The sequence below is a fragment of the Podarcis erhardii genome (genome assembly GCF_964252035.2).
Source record: "Podarcis erhardii genome assembly, chromosome: 4".
NCBI classification, from domain to species: Eukaryota; Metazoa; Chordata; class Lepidosauria; order Squamata; family Lacertidae; genus Podarcis; species Podarcis erhardii.
In genome coordinates, this window is record NC_138508.1 from 97263054 (window position 1) to 97284596 (window position 21543).

Sequence of the window (21543 nt, forward strand, 5' to 3'; positions counted from 1 at the left end):
TATGTTAACTTTATAGCTAGAAGAAACTCAAGAGGTTCAATACTGGGCATATTTAAGTTATAATCCATTTATTAGGATTCCCCAAAAATGGGGTGATTTGAGCATTTCATTATGCAGTTTTCTGTTCCTTGGTTTTACTGTTTTATTTTTTTCAAAGTTACTCTTTTTAGCTTTTTATTTCACTCTGTCATTTGCGACCTGTTTTAAAATGTTCAGAAATCCTAAAGTGGTGTAGAGAACAGGGAGGCACTGTCCCTGCTAGATTTCATGCACTAGGCTAGTTTTATTTCAGGAGGCCTTTGCACAGTGACACTATCCTAATGTTTTTATTTTTAATGTTTTAATCTGTTTTAAAATGTGTATATTTGTTGAAGGCTGCTTGGAGATTATGTATACAGGGTATAAATGCTTAAACAAATGACATAATGTGATTAAAACTCACAAAATCCAGCATGATTCAACATCCATTCAAATACCCTCTCTTCAGCTTTGGTCACCAAAACAATCTCAAACAGGAAGTCTTTGCAATTATGTCTAAATGGTGTCTGTTGGAGATAACATATGAGTGTGTTGAAAGTGTAGCTAATGGTTTTTTGTTTGCACACAAGGTGTTTCATCTCCCAGTGTCCAGGTGCAGCAACCTGTACGCTTTCAAACAGCTACCACACATCACAGAACACTCCAGAGGGGTTCCCAATGAGGCACAAAGTGCTGCCACCAGAAGAAAATATTTCACATCTGTTTGCACACAAGTTCATTCTGTATGGTTTCTGGCCACAGTGAAGGACTTACAGGTGTCGTCTAGTTAGCTTTAGTCTGTGCTTTCGCCTTCACTTCAGAAATGAGCATTTTAAAAGGCATGTAAAGGTAAAGAGATCCCTGACCATTAGGTCCAGTCGCGGACGACTCTGGGGTTGCGGCGCTCATCTCGCTTTACTGGCTGAGGGAGCCGACCTTTGTCCGCAGACAGTTTTTCCGGGTCATGTAGCCAGCATGACTAAGCTACTTCTAGCGAACCAGAGCAGCGCACGGAAATGCCGTTTACCTTCCCGCCAGAGCAGTACCTATTTATCTACTTGCACCTTGCCGTGCTTTCAAACTGCTAGGTTGGCAGGAGCAGGGACCGAATAATGGGAGCTCACCCCGTCGCGGAGATTCGAACCGCTGACCTTCTGATCAGCAAGCCCTAAGCTCTGTGGTTTCACCCACAGCGCCACCCGCATCCCCAAAAGGCATGTATCCTCATGCTAGAAATGAACGATATTTGTTCTAGAGAGTTGGTTTTAAAAGATATATTGACCATCCCCAGCACAGATTTCCGTCAGTGGATAACAGAGGAAGGTAACTTTGGCTGATTCCCTCTCCCACCAGCAGCAGCGTGTGCCCTCTCAATCTGCTCCAGAGGGTCAGGCAGACTTTCCCCACCTCACATGGGGAGAGAGGCTGCAGTGGAGATGGGGAATCAGTAAATCTTTTTCTCTCTCCATTATGCTGATAGAAGCTTCTTCAGGGATACTGTTGGATGCAATCAGCTGAAAAATTGTAGCTATATGATATTTATTTAGCATCTTAAAATGAACAAATGCTCAGAATCTATCTGTTCACAAGATCTTGCTGGAAAATGCAAGGTTAGGCCTTGAAAAGCCTTTAAGGAAAGGGAGTTTATAATTCTGGGGCAGCAACCCAGGACTCCTCTTTTTGTGACATGATGGGATGAAATTAGCAAACAGAGAATATGAAGGCTGCATTTAACTGAAGACTTCTTAGGATTTTTAAATTATAGATTAATATTGCCACCTTTACCTGTGCCCAGCACTAGTGTAATTTGCTATCTGTCTTCCCCCTCCACTAAGAGACTTGTTGCTATAATCTGTACCAGCTAAACCTTCAAACAATTATCAAGTGCAAAAAGTATATTAGACTAGAATTCAGGTTACAAAACCATGAATGGGAGTTGTTGCAGTCAAACATTTGCAAGTAGAACAGATATTTTTCTTGTTGTCACTTCAGGCTGTGTGGAGTGTAGTGGTAAAATCAAATGTACCCTAACAATGAAAACTTCAGTGAGTTCGGTAATAGCATACAGGGGTACAGGGGTACCTTCAGTGAGTTCGGTAATAGCATACAGGGGTACTTAATTCGTTCTGGAGGTCTGTTCTTAACCTGAAACTGTTCTTAACCTGAAGCTCCACTTTAGCTAATGGGGCTTCCCGCTGCTGCCGCGCTGCCGGAGCACAATTTCTGTTCTCATCCTGAAGCAAAGTTCTTAACCCGAGGTACTATTTCTGGGCTAGCGGAGTCTGTAACCTGAAGCATCTGTAACCACTGTATGTTACACTGGCTCAGTATTTTTCCAGAAAAAAGCAACATGTTAAGATACGAAGGGTAGCCACTCATCCGATGCACACAGTGGACGCACGCCAGGAAGTGGCAGCCAAGTGGTGCTCCTTGGCACATGCCTCAGAGTATTTAGGATCTGCACCTGCCCTTCATGTACCCTTCATACATTTACTGCAGCAAACAGCACCTGTACCATCACTTGAGCTGCGGCAAATATTGTAACGTGTGAAACCTTTTGCTATTTGAAGACAATGCACCTTTACCAGTTGTAAACTCCATGACAGCAGTGGGAGGTGATGGGGAAGGGGATACTGTGGGCTGCAATAGCAGGTGGGCATCCTTTCTGTACTTAATTAAAAACTGCTGCAGCTGTTTGACACAAGTCTTTTTGGTGCCATGCCCCTGGAGAAATCAGCTGTGAAATCCGCTTAATGAGTGAACTCATACTGTGTTACAGCTTGGCATCCTTGCATCAGTTAATTTATAGGTAATTCCTGCAGGGAGGCTAAATAAGAATGAAGAAAAGTTCTCTCAATTGTGATTTGTCTCATGCTTCTACCACGAGAAGATACAGTGCAACAATATTTGATTAAGAAATCGCCCATTTACGTTCATGATTTTGGTACAACAACAACAATTTATTTATACCCCACCCATCTGGCTGGGCTTTCCCATTGTGATTCTCAGTTTTTAAATGGATCATCCTTGTTCTCTCCTTTTTTCTTTTTCTTTTTTGCTTTCCTTTGAGTAAAAAGGATAACTCTCTACCCCTTTAGCAAATATAGGGGACTTGTCAAAAGAATGTGGTTTTGATGAATGCCTCTCTAATACAACATGAAGATTTTGCTGACCTGTTGACTGCAAGAAAACGTCTTTCTTTTTTTAATCAGAGTGAAAACCTGGATAGTATGGTAACCATACCAGACATCAAGCTTCACAGCAACCCTTCAGCTTTCAACGTCTACTGCAATGTGCGGCATTGTGTTCTGGAGTGGCAAAAAAGGGAGACCTCTGTAGCCTTGGCTTCAAAAAACATGGTGCAGAGTGGTGATTCAGACAGTGAGGAAGAGGAGGAGGCTAAGGAGCCGCCTATCAAGCTTCCAAAGGCAAGTAACCCCACTGACCACGTCAAGCTCCCATGTAAAAGGCATAATAATAGTCTTCGACATGTTCTGTAGCACAGAACTCAAAGCATCTCACTGTAACGGGACTTACTGTGTTGTGTTTTAGATAATTGAAGTTGGACTCTGTGAAGTGTTTGAACTTATCAAGGAGACAAGGTTTTCTCACCCATCGCTCTGTTTGAGAAGTCTGCAGGCCCTTCTGAATGTTCTTCAAGGCCAGCAACCAGAAGGTCTCCAGTCAGAACCTCCTGAAGTTCTAGGTAACGTTTCCTGCAATTTAACTTCTAATTTTTCAAACAAAACAGTAACAGGGAAATATTGATAAATCCTTAAATCACAAGTTATGGGATGTATATCTGGCAGCTCACAGGGAGTATTTACCGTATTTTTCGCCCCATAGGACGCACCGCCCTATAGGACGCACCTAGTTTTTTTGGGGGGGGAATAAAGAGGGGAAAAAAGTATTCCCCCCCCCCCAGGGACAGGGCTGGCGTGGGGGAAGCCCGAGCTTCCCCCGACCCCAGCCCCCAGAACAGCCTGCTATCCGCAAGCCTAGGGAGCCGCGCCGGTCTCCCCAGACTTGCGGAGAGCTGTGCGAAGCCCGAGGCTTCAGAATGCAGGCAGCTCTGTGCAACCTTTGGGAGCCCGGCAGCTCTGCGCAACCCTCTGGAGCCCGGCGTGGCTTGGCGCCGGGCTCCAGAGGGTTGCGCAGAGCTTCCTGAAGCCTGGAGAGCGAGAGGGGTCGGTGCACACCGACCCCTCTCGCTCTCCAGGCTTCAGCAAAAGCCTGCATTCACCCCATAGGATGCACACACATTTCCCCTTCATTTTAGGAGGGGAAAAAGTGCATCCTATAGGGCGAAAAATACGGTATATAGTCCTTTTATTCGAAATATTTTTTACCCTGTCTTTCCTTAAAATGATCAAAGCTGCTTATAACCCAGTGCAAACAATTAAAAATACAAGTAAGAATAACAGCTAAAGAGGAAAAAGAAACAACAGGTAAAATGATTCAGAATTGTATAAGGAGATTACAACAGCAGTGTAGTCCTGCGTGATTATGAATGTTTTCAGAGTTTTCTTCTGGCAATCGTATTGCCTTTGTTCTTCTAAGATTTTCTCCAAATGTATTTGCAGAATAAATGGGTAACATAAGGGCAATTTAACAGAAACTGATTTTTAACATTGCTAATTGTATGAAGTGCTAAATTGATTTGCAGTGTCATGAGCAACTGCTTTTAAAGATAATTCAGCAACCGCATTAAAATGTATTCACTTTGCCTTGTATATACAAGAAGACCAGTGTGATCTTCATTACATTTGAAACAATGTTAAAGCTATTTTAGCTTTATGAGTGTTTCATGTTGAAGAGGGAAGGGTGGAGGGAGAAAACCTAATGCCAAACTGCTTCAATAGAAGGGCATTTAAGCCAGTTTTACACCACCCACGTAGTGGTCACTGATAATTGTTTCTGGGTTGAATCCAGCAAAGTCATTGTGTGAGCAGAATGACTTAGAATAATAGAATTGTAGAGTTGGAAAGGGTCATCTACTCCAACCCCCTGCAAATGCAGGAATCTTTTGCCTAGCATGGGACTTGAACTCACAACCCTGAGGTTAAGAGTCTTATTCTCTACCAACTGAGCTATCCCAGCTTCTGCTAATGCTGCAGAACTTCTTCCTTTCTTCCGCATCCCCTGACCCCGCCCCCCACGCATCTGTTCTGGAGGGTAGGGGGAAATTTTAAAAATAGCAAGTTTTTTTTTAAATTTCCCACCCTTTCTTTAACCAGATCTATCTATCTATCTATCTATCTATCTATCTATCTATCTATCTATCTATCTCCTTCTGTTCTCATTGCATGATAGAAATAGGGCTAATGTTTACTTATTTCATTTGGGGCATGGGACACAAATAAGTGCTGAAACATATAAAACATGGACACTTACATGCCATATCAACAAATCTGTTATAGTATCTGTTACAGTTGTACCTCATTTTGCAGCTGGGATCCGTTACGGGACCCCGGCCGCTAGCCGAAAAGGACGCAGGGCAAAGTGTCGTGTCTGCACACGCACGCAGAGCGGTTTGTGCTTCTGTGCATGCACGAAGCACGATTTAGCGCTTCTGCACATGTGCAAGCTGCAAACCCGGAAATAACCCGTTCCGGTACTTCCGCGTTTGTCATGGACGTTCGTTGGAATGAACGCAAGACAAGGCGGACGTTCGCGGAGGTATTACTGTATTGCAAGTTTCATTCTCCACAGCCAAAGTAGTAAGGCAACATGTTTTGAGTGATTGGATGACTATTTTCAAGTATTCTGCTGTGAACCGAGTGGTTCTGCTTGAAAGGCAGAAATCCTCTTGTCAGATAGATGTATGTCAGTGACATTGAACACTGTATAATGTGTCTTGCATATCCTTTAACCATTAAGTATCCCCCAGACTTTGGGTTGAACAGTTGAGGATCTGAGTTCTTTCTGATGCTGCATGGATTCCAATTTATTTAAAAATAATTTCAGTGAGGAGTGTTAATTTTTTTTAAGGATCCAGGGCAAATCATCAGCATTGTTCCTCTTTCACTTTTCCAATAAAGCTCCTATCTTGCAAGGCATTAATCACTACTTATTTATTTACTTGTCTATTTTATTAACTGTATTTCTAAATCACCCTTCCCCCGAAGGAACGTAGGTTGATGCGCAACAAACGTACAAAATTCATTACACAAGCAGTAAAAGCACATTACTAAAAAGAAATGTTAATAACTCATTAAAACACTGATTCAAATATTTTTGCTGAGGATTAAACATCCCATGGCCAAACTACAAAAGTATGGGAAGATATACCGTAAATATCTTGAATTGACATCTGAAGGACAGCAACGAGGCTGACAGGTGTACCTCTAAAGGAAGATGATTCTAGAGTCAGGGCCCCAGAAAACAAGAGCTGGCCCTTTTACTTGTCTCTTCCTCCCGAATCCTAATGGGGACTATGTTACCCCCCCCCAGTTGCTTTTAAAGGATTGAGTTGCAATGGAGGAGGTGTTCCTGCAGATATTTGGTCCCCAAGCTGTTCAGGGCTTTATAAATGATTGCTAATACATTGAATTGGGCCCTGTAGTGAACAGTCATTGCAGAGTCTTTAAGACTGGATTATTGTGAGCAAGATAGCATCATACAATATCAAACAGGAGTTCACAAGAGCATGGATACTAATGGCAGGTTATCATAACAGTACTTCTTGAATCGGTATTAGTTATTGTTTGTGATGACTCTGCTTTTGTGTAAATAACTCTTTGTTCTATCTTTAGAGTCTCTGTTCCAGCTTCTTCTAGAAATCACTGTTCGGAGTACTGGAATGAATGACAGTACTGGTCAGTCTTTGACAGCACTTTCATGCGCTTGCCTCTTCAGTCTTGTAGCTGCATGGGGAGAAACGGGACGAACACTTCAGGCAATCTCCGCTATCCTTACCAACAATGGGAGCCACGCTTGTCAAACTATCCAGGTCTTTGATCAAAATTTGGATTATTGTGTTGGCTGATGGCATGCATCTGTCTCTGTCTCTGATCCCAATAAATTGCTTGATGCTTCCCAAATCAGAGATGGCCAGCTTGAGTGCTAAGGATTACATTAGAAATATTTTGAGACAACAGGCCACAGGTGGTAGTAGTTTGGAGTTCACTGCAATTGGCCTAATAGAGCTTGCCCTTTTCATGGCTGCAGCACATGCCGTATGTTTGACAAGTATTTGTCATGTTATTCTGAAATGTGTTTGGAGTGAAATACCTGAAACCTTTCCTTGAGGAATTATAATATAAGTCTTTAGTTGAAATGCATTGCACTGGATCCAAAGAAAAACACAATTGGTTCCAGTTGTCCAAGGAAGCTTTGTACTTCTGTTTTTGGAAAGCAAACCAAGGTTTGAAAAGTGGCTTGTGGAGTGGTGGGTCTGACACTCAAAGGGAAAAAATAAAAAACCTCTGACTGAGCATCCCTTTGGATCCCAGCTGTAATAAATATGGGCTTCTAAGTATTTGCTTCCTTGTTTGACCTCGCCATTTCAGGCTTTTGTTTTCTGGAAACCCACATTCTTGAGATCCTCAGAGCAACCTTAGGCACGGTGAGAAATGCTCACTAGTAGATGTTTTGTGCTTTTGCTTTTACCCTTTTCTTGTTACAGCCACAGGAGAAATTACATAAGTGGGAGGTTCAGGCTGTGACCCACCTGAAGCTTGTGCCTATCTCCCATTATGTATTCCTTATTTAGTTATCAGAAAAAGCAGAAGTGCCATTTACGTGTGCATCTCTTTCTCACTTCTGCTTATAAAATCTGGAGCTGCTCTTTGAAGCTTTCAGATTGTAAAGGTTTCTGAGAACTTGCATTTTTGTTTCTTATACGACTACTAAAGAGCACCATAAGATAAATACCTCTATTTTCCAGCTAGGCACCTCTCCTTGACCTTAAGCATAACTACGGTAACAAGAATGAAATTACCCTCAAACTCAGTGGAACTTTCAAGCGAAACACACTGAAGATTTGAATGTAAATAACTTTGTGAAAGGGAGGAATAACGTGTATGTGTCTTATGGGTTAAATCCAGAGAAGAGTGAACAGTGTCTGCTCATTCAGAGGGGGTTTGCTGGCTTCACTCCAATCCCTTGAATCCTTCCCACACAAGCCACTGAGGGACTATATAGAAGGGGCATGGGGGACTGCAGCAGGTTAGGGAAATTGGAAGAATTTGATGAGACCGCCTTTGGCAGAAGTGCCCTTTGGCTCACACAAGACGCCTTTGGATCCAAACCAATGTTCATTCTCATGAAAGACAACCTCTTCTAGCAGAAAAATAAGTAGTCATTTGCAGTACATGCTACTGACTAACTCAAGTTGTCACTTGGAACAACTTTCCCTGATGCTAGGCAAAATCCTTTTCCATAAGGTAGGTTAGGTGTTGAATGAACTAACACTGAGTCTATATCATTTAATATTAACTTTCAGGTAACTGCACTATGTTGTTGTTGTTGTCCATTTTTAGGATTGGTGATTTAAAGTTTTCTAGTAAGTGACAGTGATTATCTTTCCCCCCGTTTAGGTGCCAACTATATTGAATTCCCTCCAGAGGAGTGTACAAGCTGTTTTGGTGGGCAAAATACAAATCCAAGATTGGTTTAGCAATGGAATTAAGAAAGCTGCCCTGATGCACAAGTGGTCTTTAAAGGAAATCTCTGTAGATGAAGATGACCAGTGTCTCCTTCAGAGTGATGGTTACTTTTTGTATTTATTATGCAAAGATGGACTGTACAAAATCGGCTCTGGCTATAGTGGGACAGTCAGGGTAATTTACATTTTGAGCTTGAACAGTTTTCATGAATCTGTTTTTAAATGAGTAAAACTCATTTCTGTTTATTTCATTAAATTTATATTCTGCCCTTCCTCCCAAAGGAGCCCAGATGTATTGAACATCTGGACATGAAGGTTCATTGGACAAAGAATTGTCCACAGTTTACCAACTCGTTTTTAAAATGTTGCTTTTTTTTGTATGACTGCTTTATAGATGGCTGCTTCAACAATTGTATTAAATTGCAGGGTCATATATACAACTCTACATCTCGCATCAAAAATAGAAGAGAGAAGAAGTCTTGGTTGGGTTATGCTCAGGTAGGTGGAATTTGAAATCAAATACAAGAAATTAATATTAAATTGAATTAGCTATAATGTAGGCAAAATTGGACCAAACACTGTATAATTCATTATAAATCCATTGGTGTAAATGGAAAGAAAGTAATATAATTTGAGCTTATAATTCTTAAATATAAAATTAAACTTTAAAATATACATGGTGGCTAATGTAAAATAGGAATATATTCAATTTTTGATACTTACCCAAAAATATTGTATAGGACTCGAGGTGGGACAAAGACTATTTGATTGTTCACTTTTAAAATGGCCATAAAAGGTATCTAAGCACATGGTTGGCAACACTTACCCGTACTTAAATTGAGCTGGGTGACAAAATGTACTTTCCCTACTTGTTTCTAATGTTTGCTATGGCATAGTGAAAATATATATAGCATGTCACTAGATGTCTAACATCCTGCAATTGTTACAGGAAGCAATCTTGAACTGCCCACCCCTCCCCAGTTACAAATAACTTGACTAAAACCTCAATTCTCCTGTCCACTTATCTCTATGGTCTATATTGTATCTTTGTTGAACTGTTCTTTGATCATGTGGAACAGTGGAAGATGAGATCTATAGGCCAAGTCCTTAATTCATAATACTGCTGGATGTTTTTCCCTATCTTTTGGGGGAGGGAACAGGTTTCTAATGGAATATGAAGGACCACTGAGCATATTTTCCTTCAAACGTTTCTTTTGCTTATTATCTACTTTTGGGAATAAGACATTCTAAGCCAGATAGATGTATAAATAGAAATGTTCTGTTTACCTTCCTATTGCTTCGTATCGCACTGAACTGCAAATATAATGACATCATCTTGTCAATATGGAGTGTTGGCAAGTATCATGTGAATCCTATGATGCATTGTGCTTATTTAAGATTGACTACTTAAACTTCAAACCAACTGCAAACAATCTGTTAAAGGTGGAATATACCCATTAATGAGTGTGCATACATCCCTCCATAAAAGGATAAGTCCGTTTCAAACAGGAAAAGATGAAATAGCATTTATTTATTTTACTGTGAACACAGTTCTGGAACTTCAATGGTCAGTTATTGATTATGTCTTTGTAGGGTTTCTTGTTATATAGAGATGTGAACAATCATAGCATGACAGCCATAAGAATCAATCCCGAATCTTTGGAACAAGATGGTACAGTAACTTTGCCAGGTACAGAAATGCAGATTGGCTCTTAGGACTGCTTATAATATTACATTGTGCATGACCTTCTTTTGCTTCATTTTTGTTTTATAGTGTTCCGTTTTACTGAAAATACTGATAAACTTACTGCTTATGATTTAAGCTTCACATTCTGGACAAACGATATAATACATTAATGATCATGATACTGTCAGAAATGACCAAACCAGAGTCTGTCTCCTGATTCATGACTGAATCAACATGGCAAATTAGAGCCTTTTAAACGGACATTAGCATTTAAACATCACAGGGGTATATTATTTCACAACACATTCTGCTGGGTTTCCCCAGTGAAAGAAGAAAAAGAACTCTCAAAACCAATGTATCAACTTTCTACAAACAATTGTTTTCCAAAACTTTCCCTTGAAGTGTAAGTGTTCATGGAATGGCACAGCTGCTGCTACGGACCATAGTCTGCTGTCAAAGCTGCTGACAGCTCTGCCGTCAACTTGTAAGATAACACCAACACCTGGAAACACAGCAAGCAGCTGACAGTGAGCAGCGGTTTTTACATGACAGAATGAGGTCTGTGCTATGTCTCTGTGTTATGCCAGTGCTGCTTTTCAGGACTCTGGAAGATCAGAGCTACTTTGTCCCATCTTGGAACCACAAAGTTCAGTAGCTTTGGCGTGTATTGACTCTGCAAGGCACAGTGTTTAATATTGCTTTGCTGTGTACTTAAAAAAAACCACCAGTTCCACCAATGAGCATGGCGTTGTGCTGTAGCCATTTGCAGAGAGCCTTTCTTACTAAGGACTCAGCTTTCGGAGAGCTTGCCCATGGCATGTCTCCTAGCCTAGCAGGCTCCACTGTGGGAGACAGGTAGTGGAAAGCACTCCAGTGGCATTACGGCACCGAAGTTAGAAAGCTTAGTAGTTCCTTGGGGCCATGAAGGCAGCCTGACAGTCTGTGCTGCCGATGCAAGGAAGTGTGCCTAGACGGTTCCTTAGAAGCTCCCAAACTTAACTCCGGATATAACCCCTCAGTGGATGGTTGTGCCAGGAGCCCACGGTATGTTGATTCATAAATAAGCTACTGTTTTCCTACAGCTATTAACTATAAAGTTCTGAATCTAAATTACCAATATGTTAATTTATCAATAGTTAAAGTGTCAGTTTTAACTAGCACATAATTGTCACTGAATATGTACACTCTGCTTCATTGATCAGTAGGTGTTTCCTTTTTGTTTCTTTTTTGTAATTGCAGTGTTTATCATGTAAGCATGCAATAAAAGAATAGCTTATTGATCTGGATTCTATTTATGTGCTAAAATATATTGAAGCTTCGGCAACTTCTCTATACATCAATAAAATACTTAAGATGTTACGTTGTGTTTGCTGCAATTGTGGGAACAAGGCTACTTTGGATGTATTTTCTGTCTGTGTAGAGTTATTTACGTCAATGAATCATTTATGGAAATTTGGAGGGTAAAGTATTTAATGTGACTTAATGTTGCATAATGGTGTGTTCTATACAGATTGCCAGGCTGAAGGGCAAAACATCCTTTTCACTGATGGAGAATATATTAATCAGATAGCAGCTTCTAGAGACGTAAGTATGATACCTCCTCTGATATTTGTTTTCAAGGACTTTTTGTCATGAGTTATTGAATAATCTAAATGCTGGCCTCCAAACTCTGCAGTTATTGCACATTCTTAGCATGTTTAATGCCATTAAAATATGCATCACAATACTTATCATATTTTAAAGAGAAATGCATGGGAAGAATGGCTATCCCCTAGACTTCTTAAATGAATTAAATGCATATTTCAGGAGCTTCCAAATTTTATGTTGTCTGACTTGTACTTATTCGTCTTAATTGGAGATTACTCCTGACTATTTTGAGTTTGTATGGTGCTGCTTGCTGTTATCACTTAGCCATTCTTTATCTTCTTGCACATCTGTCTTAAGGATTCTTCAGTGCCAAATATTTGCCCGCTGGCACATGTATCCATGTTGAGCATCTGGTGTTATAGTTTAGCTCTCCCACCCACATCATACTTCTCAGGGCTGTTGTGCTCTCTTAACCATTCTGATCTTCAGCTGCTGAATACATTTTGCTGCAAGTGTCATAAAATGAGTAGTGCAGCAGCTTGCATAAAATTGGAAGGCCTGTCTCTCAAACAAATACACTAGTTTGCATTATTTTGACTTAACTGTTATGGAAAATATGCCATTTTAAAGTTAGGATCCTAAGTGCCTTAATCATTCTCATTGGCTCTCTGTTTTTTATTTCATTTTAAAAACATCTTCCCTTTAAGATATTCAAGGAATTATTATTATTAATTATATCCTTTTAAATGCTTTTAATAAACACCTTAAAGTCAGATTTTTAGTACTTTAACTTAGAAAAAACCTTTACCTCAGTGTCTTTGATAGAGAGCCTTGAATCAGTTTGGAATTAAAAGTATAAACCATTTAAAATTAAACTTTTATTTGGCTGTTCTAAAAACAGCCTTCCTTCTCATTACCTTGGTTTGTCTACACTTCTTGAAGAGCTGGGGATGATGTGGGGTGAGGAGTGCAGTCCTTTCCCCCTGCATGAGAGCTGCTATTACCTCTGGGTAAGGTGAAATATACAGGTTCAAATTTACCTGCATGCCTTCCCTTCTGCAGCTAGTGACACCTTCATGGGAATGACTTTCAAGGTGAAATGTTTGAACACCTCTCTCTTATGCCACAGCACAATCCAAATCCACCTACCCTAGCTGCTTTTAGGAAAAGAAAAAGAGGTCAGGGGACCTAAACATGGATTTCTGGCATCTTTCATAGTTTTGCCTTAAAGAAGGTTTGCTTTGCTTCCAAGACGCAAATGACAAAAGAAGTCCAATATTTTGTTTGATACCCTTAACACCAATTCACTTGTTTGCAGGGAGGAGTTTTGCCTGGGAAGGTAGGTGAAAAGCATGTAAAAGACCCTAATACTTTTGATAGCATTTCAGCACATCTGTCACGTTAGCAGATTGTGCTTTCTGCAGGATTCAGATAAGGGCAAGTGTTAGAAATGCAAGGCATCAAGTAAAAGCGGAACTCCTTATTTTACTAACAAATAAGCTAACATGTTAAACTCTTGGGAAATGCTGCAGAAAACTCCCAGTTCTTGCTAATTTCCTGAGCACCTAGATGCCAAAATGTAACTGATACTCAAAGGACTGGAAGTATTTTGTCTTTTAAAAGGGAACTTCATATATTTTCAGACTGTAGGAACTTAAACCTGGTTGTTTATTTTCAACACCTTTCAGTTACTTCTTTTTTTAATAACCAAATGTATAACAATATTCTCTGCATATAAAATTGATGTGCATATATTCATACGGTTTAATGAGCTTTGCTTATATATTGTGTGAGTTAAACATTGCATTAGCAGATAGGAATGTGCAAATATGAAAAAGCTTTAAGTTATGGACTAATGTGTGTTCTTTTGCTTGTTGTGTTTGCACCGTTATTCACATTAATCGGCATCTGACCCTGCATATATCTTATTTAATGAAGCAGTTGCTAAAGATTCACAATACAATCTAGGAAGAACAAGATTGTTCTATCCTTGTGTGGCAATAATTATTTCAAATTGTTGAATATTGTATTGTTATTCGTTGCAGGATGGTTTTGTAGTTCGAATATTTGCAACAAGTACTGAGCCGGTGCTACAACAAGAACTGCAGCTTAAGCTTGCACGAAAATGCTTACACGCATGTGGTATCTCATTATTTGATCTGGAGAAAGACATGCACATTATCAGTAAGGAATCATTTCTCTATTTTCCTGTTTCATGTTTAATAAATTGCAGAGAGCATGATAGTTTGATTCAGTATGAAGAAGCATCCAAAAGGGAAACATACTTTAAAGCTCAAAAAATAAGTGATAGGTTTGATACACTCATATAGGTTCACAAATTATTTACCCTATGTGGGTCAGTGGTACCATTGTTTCCACAATTCACAATTATGTATAGGTTTTTTTTTAAACGAACCAATTATTTTTATCCTCCAGTGTAATATTTGTTTGTAACCGTAGTCTAATAGAATGTGTTTCAATATTTCCTGCCCAGGAGTTGTGTTTGAAATGACGCAATATTTTGTGTAAGATGTTTGTACTTGAGCATTTGAATGGATGCCAGTTGCACAAAACTGAGCCTGTGGAATGTTTGAATTTGACACTGAAAACACCTGTGTTTGAAGAGCATTGATAGCTAAAAGCAGCTTTGTGTTTGTAGGTACAGGGTTTGATGAAGAGTCAGCTGTTCTAGGTGCAGGAAGAGAATTTGCGCTAATGAAAACGGCTAGTGGAAAGGTATTGGAAACACTTTTGTGTGCACCCAACTGTATAATGTCCCCTTGGCTTGCATTAGTGCTGTTTGGGAGCTGGGCACAATGTTATATGTGGGCCAAACTATATGAACTATATGTGATTCTCAATTAATTGTAAGTAGCTTTTCTTCAGCGTTTTCTTTTCTGAATCCAGACATTCAGGCTTTAGTCTGCAGAGGAAGGCTAGTAAAAGGAGAGGGGTTATTTTTTAGCAGGGAAAAGTACCAGATGAGAAGTTAGATAACACCCACATACACCCCATATGGGACTTCCACTTCAGAATGTGGCCTGCCTGCCCAGCTGCATTTTCCAAAAGAGAAAAAAGTTACCGTATTTTTCGCCGTATAGGACGCACCATCCCATAAGGCGCACCTAGTTTTTTGGGGGGGAAATAAAGGGAAAAAAATTATTTCCCCCCCAGGCGCGGGGCTGGGGCGGGGGAAGCCCGAGCTTCCCCCGACCCCAGCGCCCAAACAGGCAACTCTCTGCAAGCCGTGGGAGCCCAGCGCTGGCTCCCGCTGCTTGCGGAGAGGTCCGCGAAGCCTGGACGCGCTGAGCTCAGCGCGGGCAGGCTTCAGCATGCAGGCGACTCTCCGCAAGCAGCGGGAGCGGTCCGTGAAGCCTGGACGCGCTGAGCTCAGCGCGCGCAGGCTTCAGCATGCAGGCAACTCTCCGCAAGCAGCTGGAGCCTAGTGCTGGGCTCCCGCTGCTTGCGGAGAGGTGTGCGAAGCCTGGAGAGCAAGAGGGGTCGGTGCGCACTGACCCCCTCGCTCTCCAGGCTTCAGCGAAATCCTGCATTCGCCCCATAGGACGCACACACATTTCCCCTTCATTTTTGGAGGGGAAAAGGTGCGTCCTATAGGGCGAAAAATACGGTACATGGCATTGTGTGGGTTGTGATTCACTCTTTTCTGAATTGCTTTCCTTTGTGAAAGTTCCTCTGTATACTTAAAGAAAAGAGCAACCTGATGAGGTAATGTATTAGCGTGTAGCAATTGTTCTCAGTGTTTTTCATAGTTCTGTAAGTAAAACTTCATTCATTGCAAACTGGCTTTGAGTAAAATTAACATACCCACTTAGAAATTTGTCAAACTGCTTTTCTCTTTCTTTTTTTGCATTGATTGAATGTTCTAATTGAACTAATGTTAGTGTCTCGCCTCCCCTTCAGATTTATTATACTGGCAAATACCAGAGCCTTGGAATAAAACAAGGTGGTCCTTCAGCAGGGAAGTGGGTTGAGCTGCCGATCACCAAATCTCCAAAGATTGTTCAGTTCTCAGTTGGGCATGATGGCTCACATGCTTTACTTGTTGCGGAGGACGGAAGCATATTTTTCACAGGCTCAGCAAGTAAAGGAGAAGACGGAGAATCAAGTAGGTTTGGGGCGTTTGTGATGCCTGTATTAACAACCATTAGAGAGATGCTCCAAAGTTTGAATGAGTGCTTTCTTAATTTCTGGTTCTTTATGTTAGGATTCATAGTCCTTTTTCACCTGGGTGGTATCACAATTTGTGCTCTCCAAACATTGAAGTGTTCCTCCTGTGAATAAAGAAAAAAATCAGGTGGAAATTTATTTTCTGAATGATAATGCAAGTAGCTCAAGTAGAAGCACATCTAGTGGTGTGATCATCATTTTGTGTGAGCAGTGCGGCTCTCTATAGAAAACAGCATAATATATTTCCATCCCTTATTCTTATTATACAACTTGGAAGCAACATTTTAAAAATTATCGTCAAGTCTCACCTTAACCTTGCACATCCTAGTCCTTGGAATATATGCAACAAAGTCATACTCAGAGTAGGCCCATTTAGTTCCTTGATTTTAGTGGGTCTACTCTTGGTAGGACTAACTTTTTATCTCCCCTCCCCCTTGCCGGACATTATGTGTGTATTCTACAATAGTGTTAGAAAGACAGCGTTGTGTGTACATTTTTATGCTATTTGTGTGTATGGGGTGGACTTGCTTTGATATGTTTGCTTTGGGACATTTTGAACGGGATTTGCAGTTAATAGGTCACAGTGATGACATTGTTTGCTTTGTGCCTGGAAGTTTTCAAAACAAAACCTTAGCCGTTTATATGCTGCTGATTTGAATCCTCATATATGTGTACTGCTTTGCATGCCTCTCTGAAAATGGAAGAAAGCATAGCGCTCTTCATAGTCTCATGATGACAGTGCTAATTCTTTCAGTTTTGATTTTGAATATGCAGAAATACAAAAGGTAGAAGTATAATGGATATCCACTATCTTCCTTTTTTGTATGTATAAATAGCCTAGATTTTCAATCACATTACCATTTATTTCCTTAGCTTCATGTTAAAACTTAGATTTTCTAATGTAACACTTTCCCCCTCTTTTTAAGCCAAAAGTAGGCGGCAGTCTAAGCCGTATAAGCCCAAAAAGATTATCAAAATGGAAGGAAAAATGGTGGTATATACTGCATGCAATAACGGGAGTAGTTCGGTTATTTCAAAAGATGGAGAACTATACATGTTTGGGAAGGACGCAATTTACTCTGATGGCACAAGTAAGTTGATATTGTAGACGTTTTAAAGAACAATTGACTTGATAAAGAGAAATAGTTTGTACTATATATGTAACTGTCCAGTTGAAATAACTTGCAGAGGGGTTCTGTTGTGGTGCTATGTGAAATTAGTTTTATTTTCATTGTTGTGTAAGCATTTGTGATGTTGAGCTGTTATTCCCCCTTGGTAGAAACAGACATTGTTAGTAGGTGTTGGTCCATTGTTGGGGGTGGGAATCCAAAAACTATAGATAAGAAAATAGCCTATTAGAATAAGCTAGTATATCCCAACTTTGACATCTTGATTGGGCCTAATCATGGTATATTAGCTGGCTGTTGCTTTTGGTCTTAATAGCTTCTTGTCCTTCTACATCTGAGTTACAGTGCAGATATATTTCACAGCAAGGGAATGTTTGCCACTCAGATGTCTGTTTATCTTTCAGGTTTAGTAACAGATTTGAAAGGCCACTTTGCAACTCAGGTAGCCATGGGCAAAGCTCATACTTGTGTGCTGATGAAAAATGGAGAAGTCTGGACATTTGGAGTGAATAACAAAGGACAATGTGGACGAGACACTGGCTCCATGAATCAGGGAGGAAAAAGTCAGTATTATTTTCTGTCTTGTGGTGCTTCATTGTCAAGAACGATTTTTCTCTCTCACCATCTCTTCCATCTCACTTTTTGATGCTTGCTATACTATTTCTCTTCGACACTGCATGCTCCCTTGTATTTATAAAAATTCAGGCTATTCATGTTTTGTATTAATCAGCAGCTTTCTTTCCATTTTGCCTGTAGTAGATGCAATACCTGTACTGCATATAATATCATTTCCATTATTTATGCTCCTTAATCTGAGCAACTTCGGGACAGTAGTATGCAAAAAGTAAAGATAGCATCTGTTACAGTCCTTAAGAGCCCGAACTTTACACATTTGTGTCAGCTTCTATGTGCATGCCTCCCCCAGTACATTTATTTTCCAGTCAGGCAAACAAGAGGTCTTACCACAGTTCAAATACACTTTCCAGCTAGGCAAAGAGGGTAGATGTGGGATGTGGCCCAATGAGAGGGAACAGGGACAGTTGAGAATCCCAAAGGCTGGATAGAGAGGTTTGTAAAGCCACATTTGGCCCCTGAGTCTGAGGTTTCCCACCCTTGATCTAAACCTAGGTTTAGATTGTATGGAGCTATCTGCAATCAGTTGTACACTCTCTCTCCCCTTTCCTCCATGTGTGGGATTAGGGAATAAAAGCTTGTGTTGTCAGTTTTGACTAAATCATATTTCCATTATGCATGAACTTTAGGAACCCAGACTTTGGTTTGCTGAACAAAGCAGGATAAAAGCATGGTTCGGAGTGTTGGCTAGTGTTAGAATAAACCATAGCTCCCAAAGTGTGTATTTAATGGAGAACTGCAGGTTACTCAGAGCTGAAACCAAAATCTCACTCCTCTCCTCTAATGCACCAAGATTAGGAAGGGAAAGAGGAATTCAGGTGCCCGAGGTTTGCCATGGCTCTTTCCCAGCCATCTCAAACCACAGTACATAGTTGCTTTAGAATGGCTGAGTTTTTTGTGTCATAGTTGTACATTAGGAAAGTCTTTAACTTTATCCTTATTCTTATATTCATTTATTTATATGCCACCTTTTTCCCTGACAGGGATTCAAGGCGTCTTACAGATAAAATAGGAAAGGCTAAAAAATACAGGGGGCAAAAAACCAATCATTAAAGAACACTTAAACATTTATAAAATTAAAACTATATATAAATATAAAAGATCTATTAAAAACTTAAAGATAATTAGAATGCAAACAGTTTGGCACCAGCCCTTTCATTAAATGCAAAGCCCATTGGAACAAGACATTCAGAAGACATCTTAAGGCAGCCCTATTCAGGGAAGTTTTTAACGTGTGATATTTTACTGTATTTTTGGTTTCTATGGAAGCCGCCCAGAGTGGCTGGGGAGGCCCAGCCAGATGGGCGGGGTATAAATAATAAATTATTATTATTATAAGAAGATCTTAACCTGCCGGCAGAAGGACCGCAAGGAGGGAGCCAGTCTAACTTCTCTAGGGAAGGAGTCCGGGAGCAGGCACTGAGAAGGCCCTGTCCCACACCCATACCAAGTGTGCCTGTGAGGGTGGTGGAATTGAAAGAAGACCCTCCCCTGAAGATCTCAGAAACTGGACTTGTTCATATGAGGGAATATGGTCTTTCAGATAGCTTGTTCTCTATACCTAGCCCTGGTCAACAATTTGGCTGCATGTCTTTGCGCTAGTTGACATTTTTGATCACTTTTCAAAAGCAACGCAATGTAGAGTGTGTTACATTAACTACAGCTTTAGCTGGACCTCGTAGACACACTTAAAATACTTCTCTCCAAACATAGTTTTACCATGTGATTTCTGTACTGCTTTGCTGACTTGCCAGATCTGTTAATGGTTGTTTTCTCTCAGGTTTCGGAGTGGAGAACATGGCGACAGCAATGGATGAAGATTTAGAAGAAGAGCTAGATGAAAAAGATGAGAAATCCATGATGTGTCCACCAGGCATGCATAAATGGAAGCTGGAACAGTGTATGGTGTGCACCGTTTGTGGGGACTGCACAGGCTATGGAGCAAGTTGCGTTAGCAGTGGACGTCCTGACAGGGTTCCTGGAGGGTAAGTAAAAATGCCTAATATGTAGCTGAACAATACTTTATTTATATGTAAATTTATGTAGGGGACTAAACCCCCCCCATACTATTCCGTGAAAGAAAGCATACCCATATAGGTGTGTTTTTTTAAAAAAAGAATATCTGATACTGTTTTCTAAGAAGAAATTCTGAATTGCTTATAGCTGTGTTAATTTCACAGATTGGAATGTATTGTTTTCTGGTTAATAGTTAGGCCAATATGTGTGCTGGATGACAGTGTTTTGAAAAGCGGGAAGACGTGAGTTTTAACATGCAGCAGATACCTGTAAAATTCACCAAAAACACACACTTGGCAATTGTTTTCACTTGGATCCAGACTTTGTTTCCCTCAGTAAAGGGTGTGTGTGGCTTCTGCTGATTTCCCCCTCTAGTCCACTGTATCTTCCAGGAATCTGCTCTAGAGGATTGGTAGACCCTCCAGCACGTGGGCGGGTGGAGCAGGAAAATTGGTTAAAATTGCTACCTCCCCTTTTCTGCCAGTGGGATTCTTTGAATGAATCAAAAGGCTGCCATGAACAAAAGAATCCTTCTATATTTGCAGATAGATCCAAACATAGCTACCTCCACATTTGCATAACTTTGATCTTCCATTTTTCTCAGGAATCTTATTTTCAGAGCTATGCTGTTTAAAAACAAATTACCTCTATATTTAGGGACTTGGGGGCTCTGCCTCCACGCTCACTTTGCTTGCCCAACCCCCTGCCTCGATTTCTGTGCCCTGAATTCAATTGTGCAGGGTGAGCCTGTGCTTGCTTCTGCTGCTGATTCTCCCTGCCTTTTTGGCCAGTGCCTGCGGCTGTCTGTCCGTGAGTGAGTGTGGTCACTGGAACAGGGCAGGATGAAAGGTGACATGAAGCCGAGCCTGGCTGTGTAGAGAAAGGAGTGGGCTGGAGCGCTTGCTGCCCCCTCCAATGTAGCCAGAGTAGCTCCAGCATTCCACAGCCAGCTAGTGGAGTTGCACAGAGCAGTCAAGGTTCCCCTTTCTCTCCCCCAGTAGTAGTTTTGCCTGGCTGTGCATCACCTGGGTAAGGAAGGGAGAGCGATCAAGACTCTTAGTGATGGAGTCTTCATGAATATTAGGCACATACCTAGTCTCTACGCCTCTCTGGTCTTTACCCCGGACACTGAGATCCAGCGCCGAGGGCCTTCTGGTGGTTCCCTCATTGCGAGAAGTGAGGTTACAGGGAACCAGACAGAGGGCCTTCTCGGTAGTGGCACCCGCCCTGTGGAACGCCCTCCCACCAGATGTCAAGGAAATAAGTAGCTATCTTATCTTTAAAAGACATCTGAAGGCAGCCCTGTTTAGGGAAGTTTTTAATATACAGTGGTACCTCGGGTTACATACGCTTCAGGTTACAGCCACTTCAGGTTACAGATTCCGCTAACCCAGAAATAGTACCTTGGGTTAAGAACTTTGCTTCAGGATGAGAACAGAAATCGTGCGGTGGCAGCGGGAGGCCCATTAGCTAAAGTGGTGCTTCAGGTTAAGAACAGTTTCAGGTTAAGAATGTACCTCCGGAATGAATTAAATATGTAACCAGAGGTACCACTGTATAATGCTGTATTGTTTTTAACACTTGATTGGAAGCCGCCCAGAGTGGCTGGGGAAACTCAGCCAGATGGGCAGGGTATAAATAATAAATTATCATTATTATTATTGTAGCTGCCTTACGCA

At 40.9% G+C, this 21543-nt stretch overlaps 1 protein-coding gene across 13 annotated transcripts in view; it reads left to right on the top strand.

Moving 5' to 3' along the window:
- Positions 1-21543, top strand: part of MYCBP2 (MYC binding protein 2) — a 138824-nt gene that overhangs the window by 12672 nt on the left and 104609 nt on the right. For all 13 annotated transcript variants that reach the window (XM_081857927.1, XM_081857917.1, XM_081857923.1 and 10 more), the window contains exons 3-15: positions 3231-3446; positions 3571-3724; positions 6774-6970; positions 8559-8801; positions 9053-9124; positions 10220-10316; positions 11824-11897; positions 13946-14084; positions 14560-14636; positions 15822-16026; positions 17015-17179; positions 17620-17778; positions 19629-19833. In XM_081857927.1, coding sequence (XP_081714053.1) covers positions 3231-3446; positions 3571-3724; positions 6774-6970; positions 8559-8801; positions 9053-9124; positions 10220-10316; positions 11824-11897; positions 13946-14084; positions 14560-14636; positions 15822-16026; positions 17015-17179; positions 17620-17778; positions 19629-19833 — 2003 coding nt within the window. The remainder of the gene's footprint in view (positions 1-3230; positions 3447-3570; positions 3725-6773; positions 6971-8558; positions 8802-9052; positions 9125-10219; positions 10317-11823; positions 11898-13945; positions 14085-14559; positions 14637-15821; positions 16027-17014; positions 17180-17619; positions 17779-19628; positions 19834-21543) is intronic.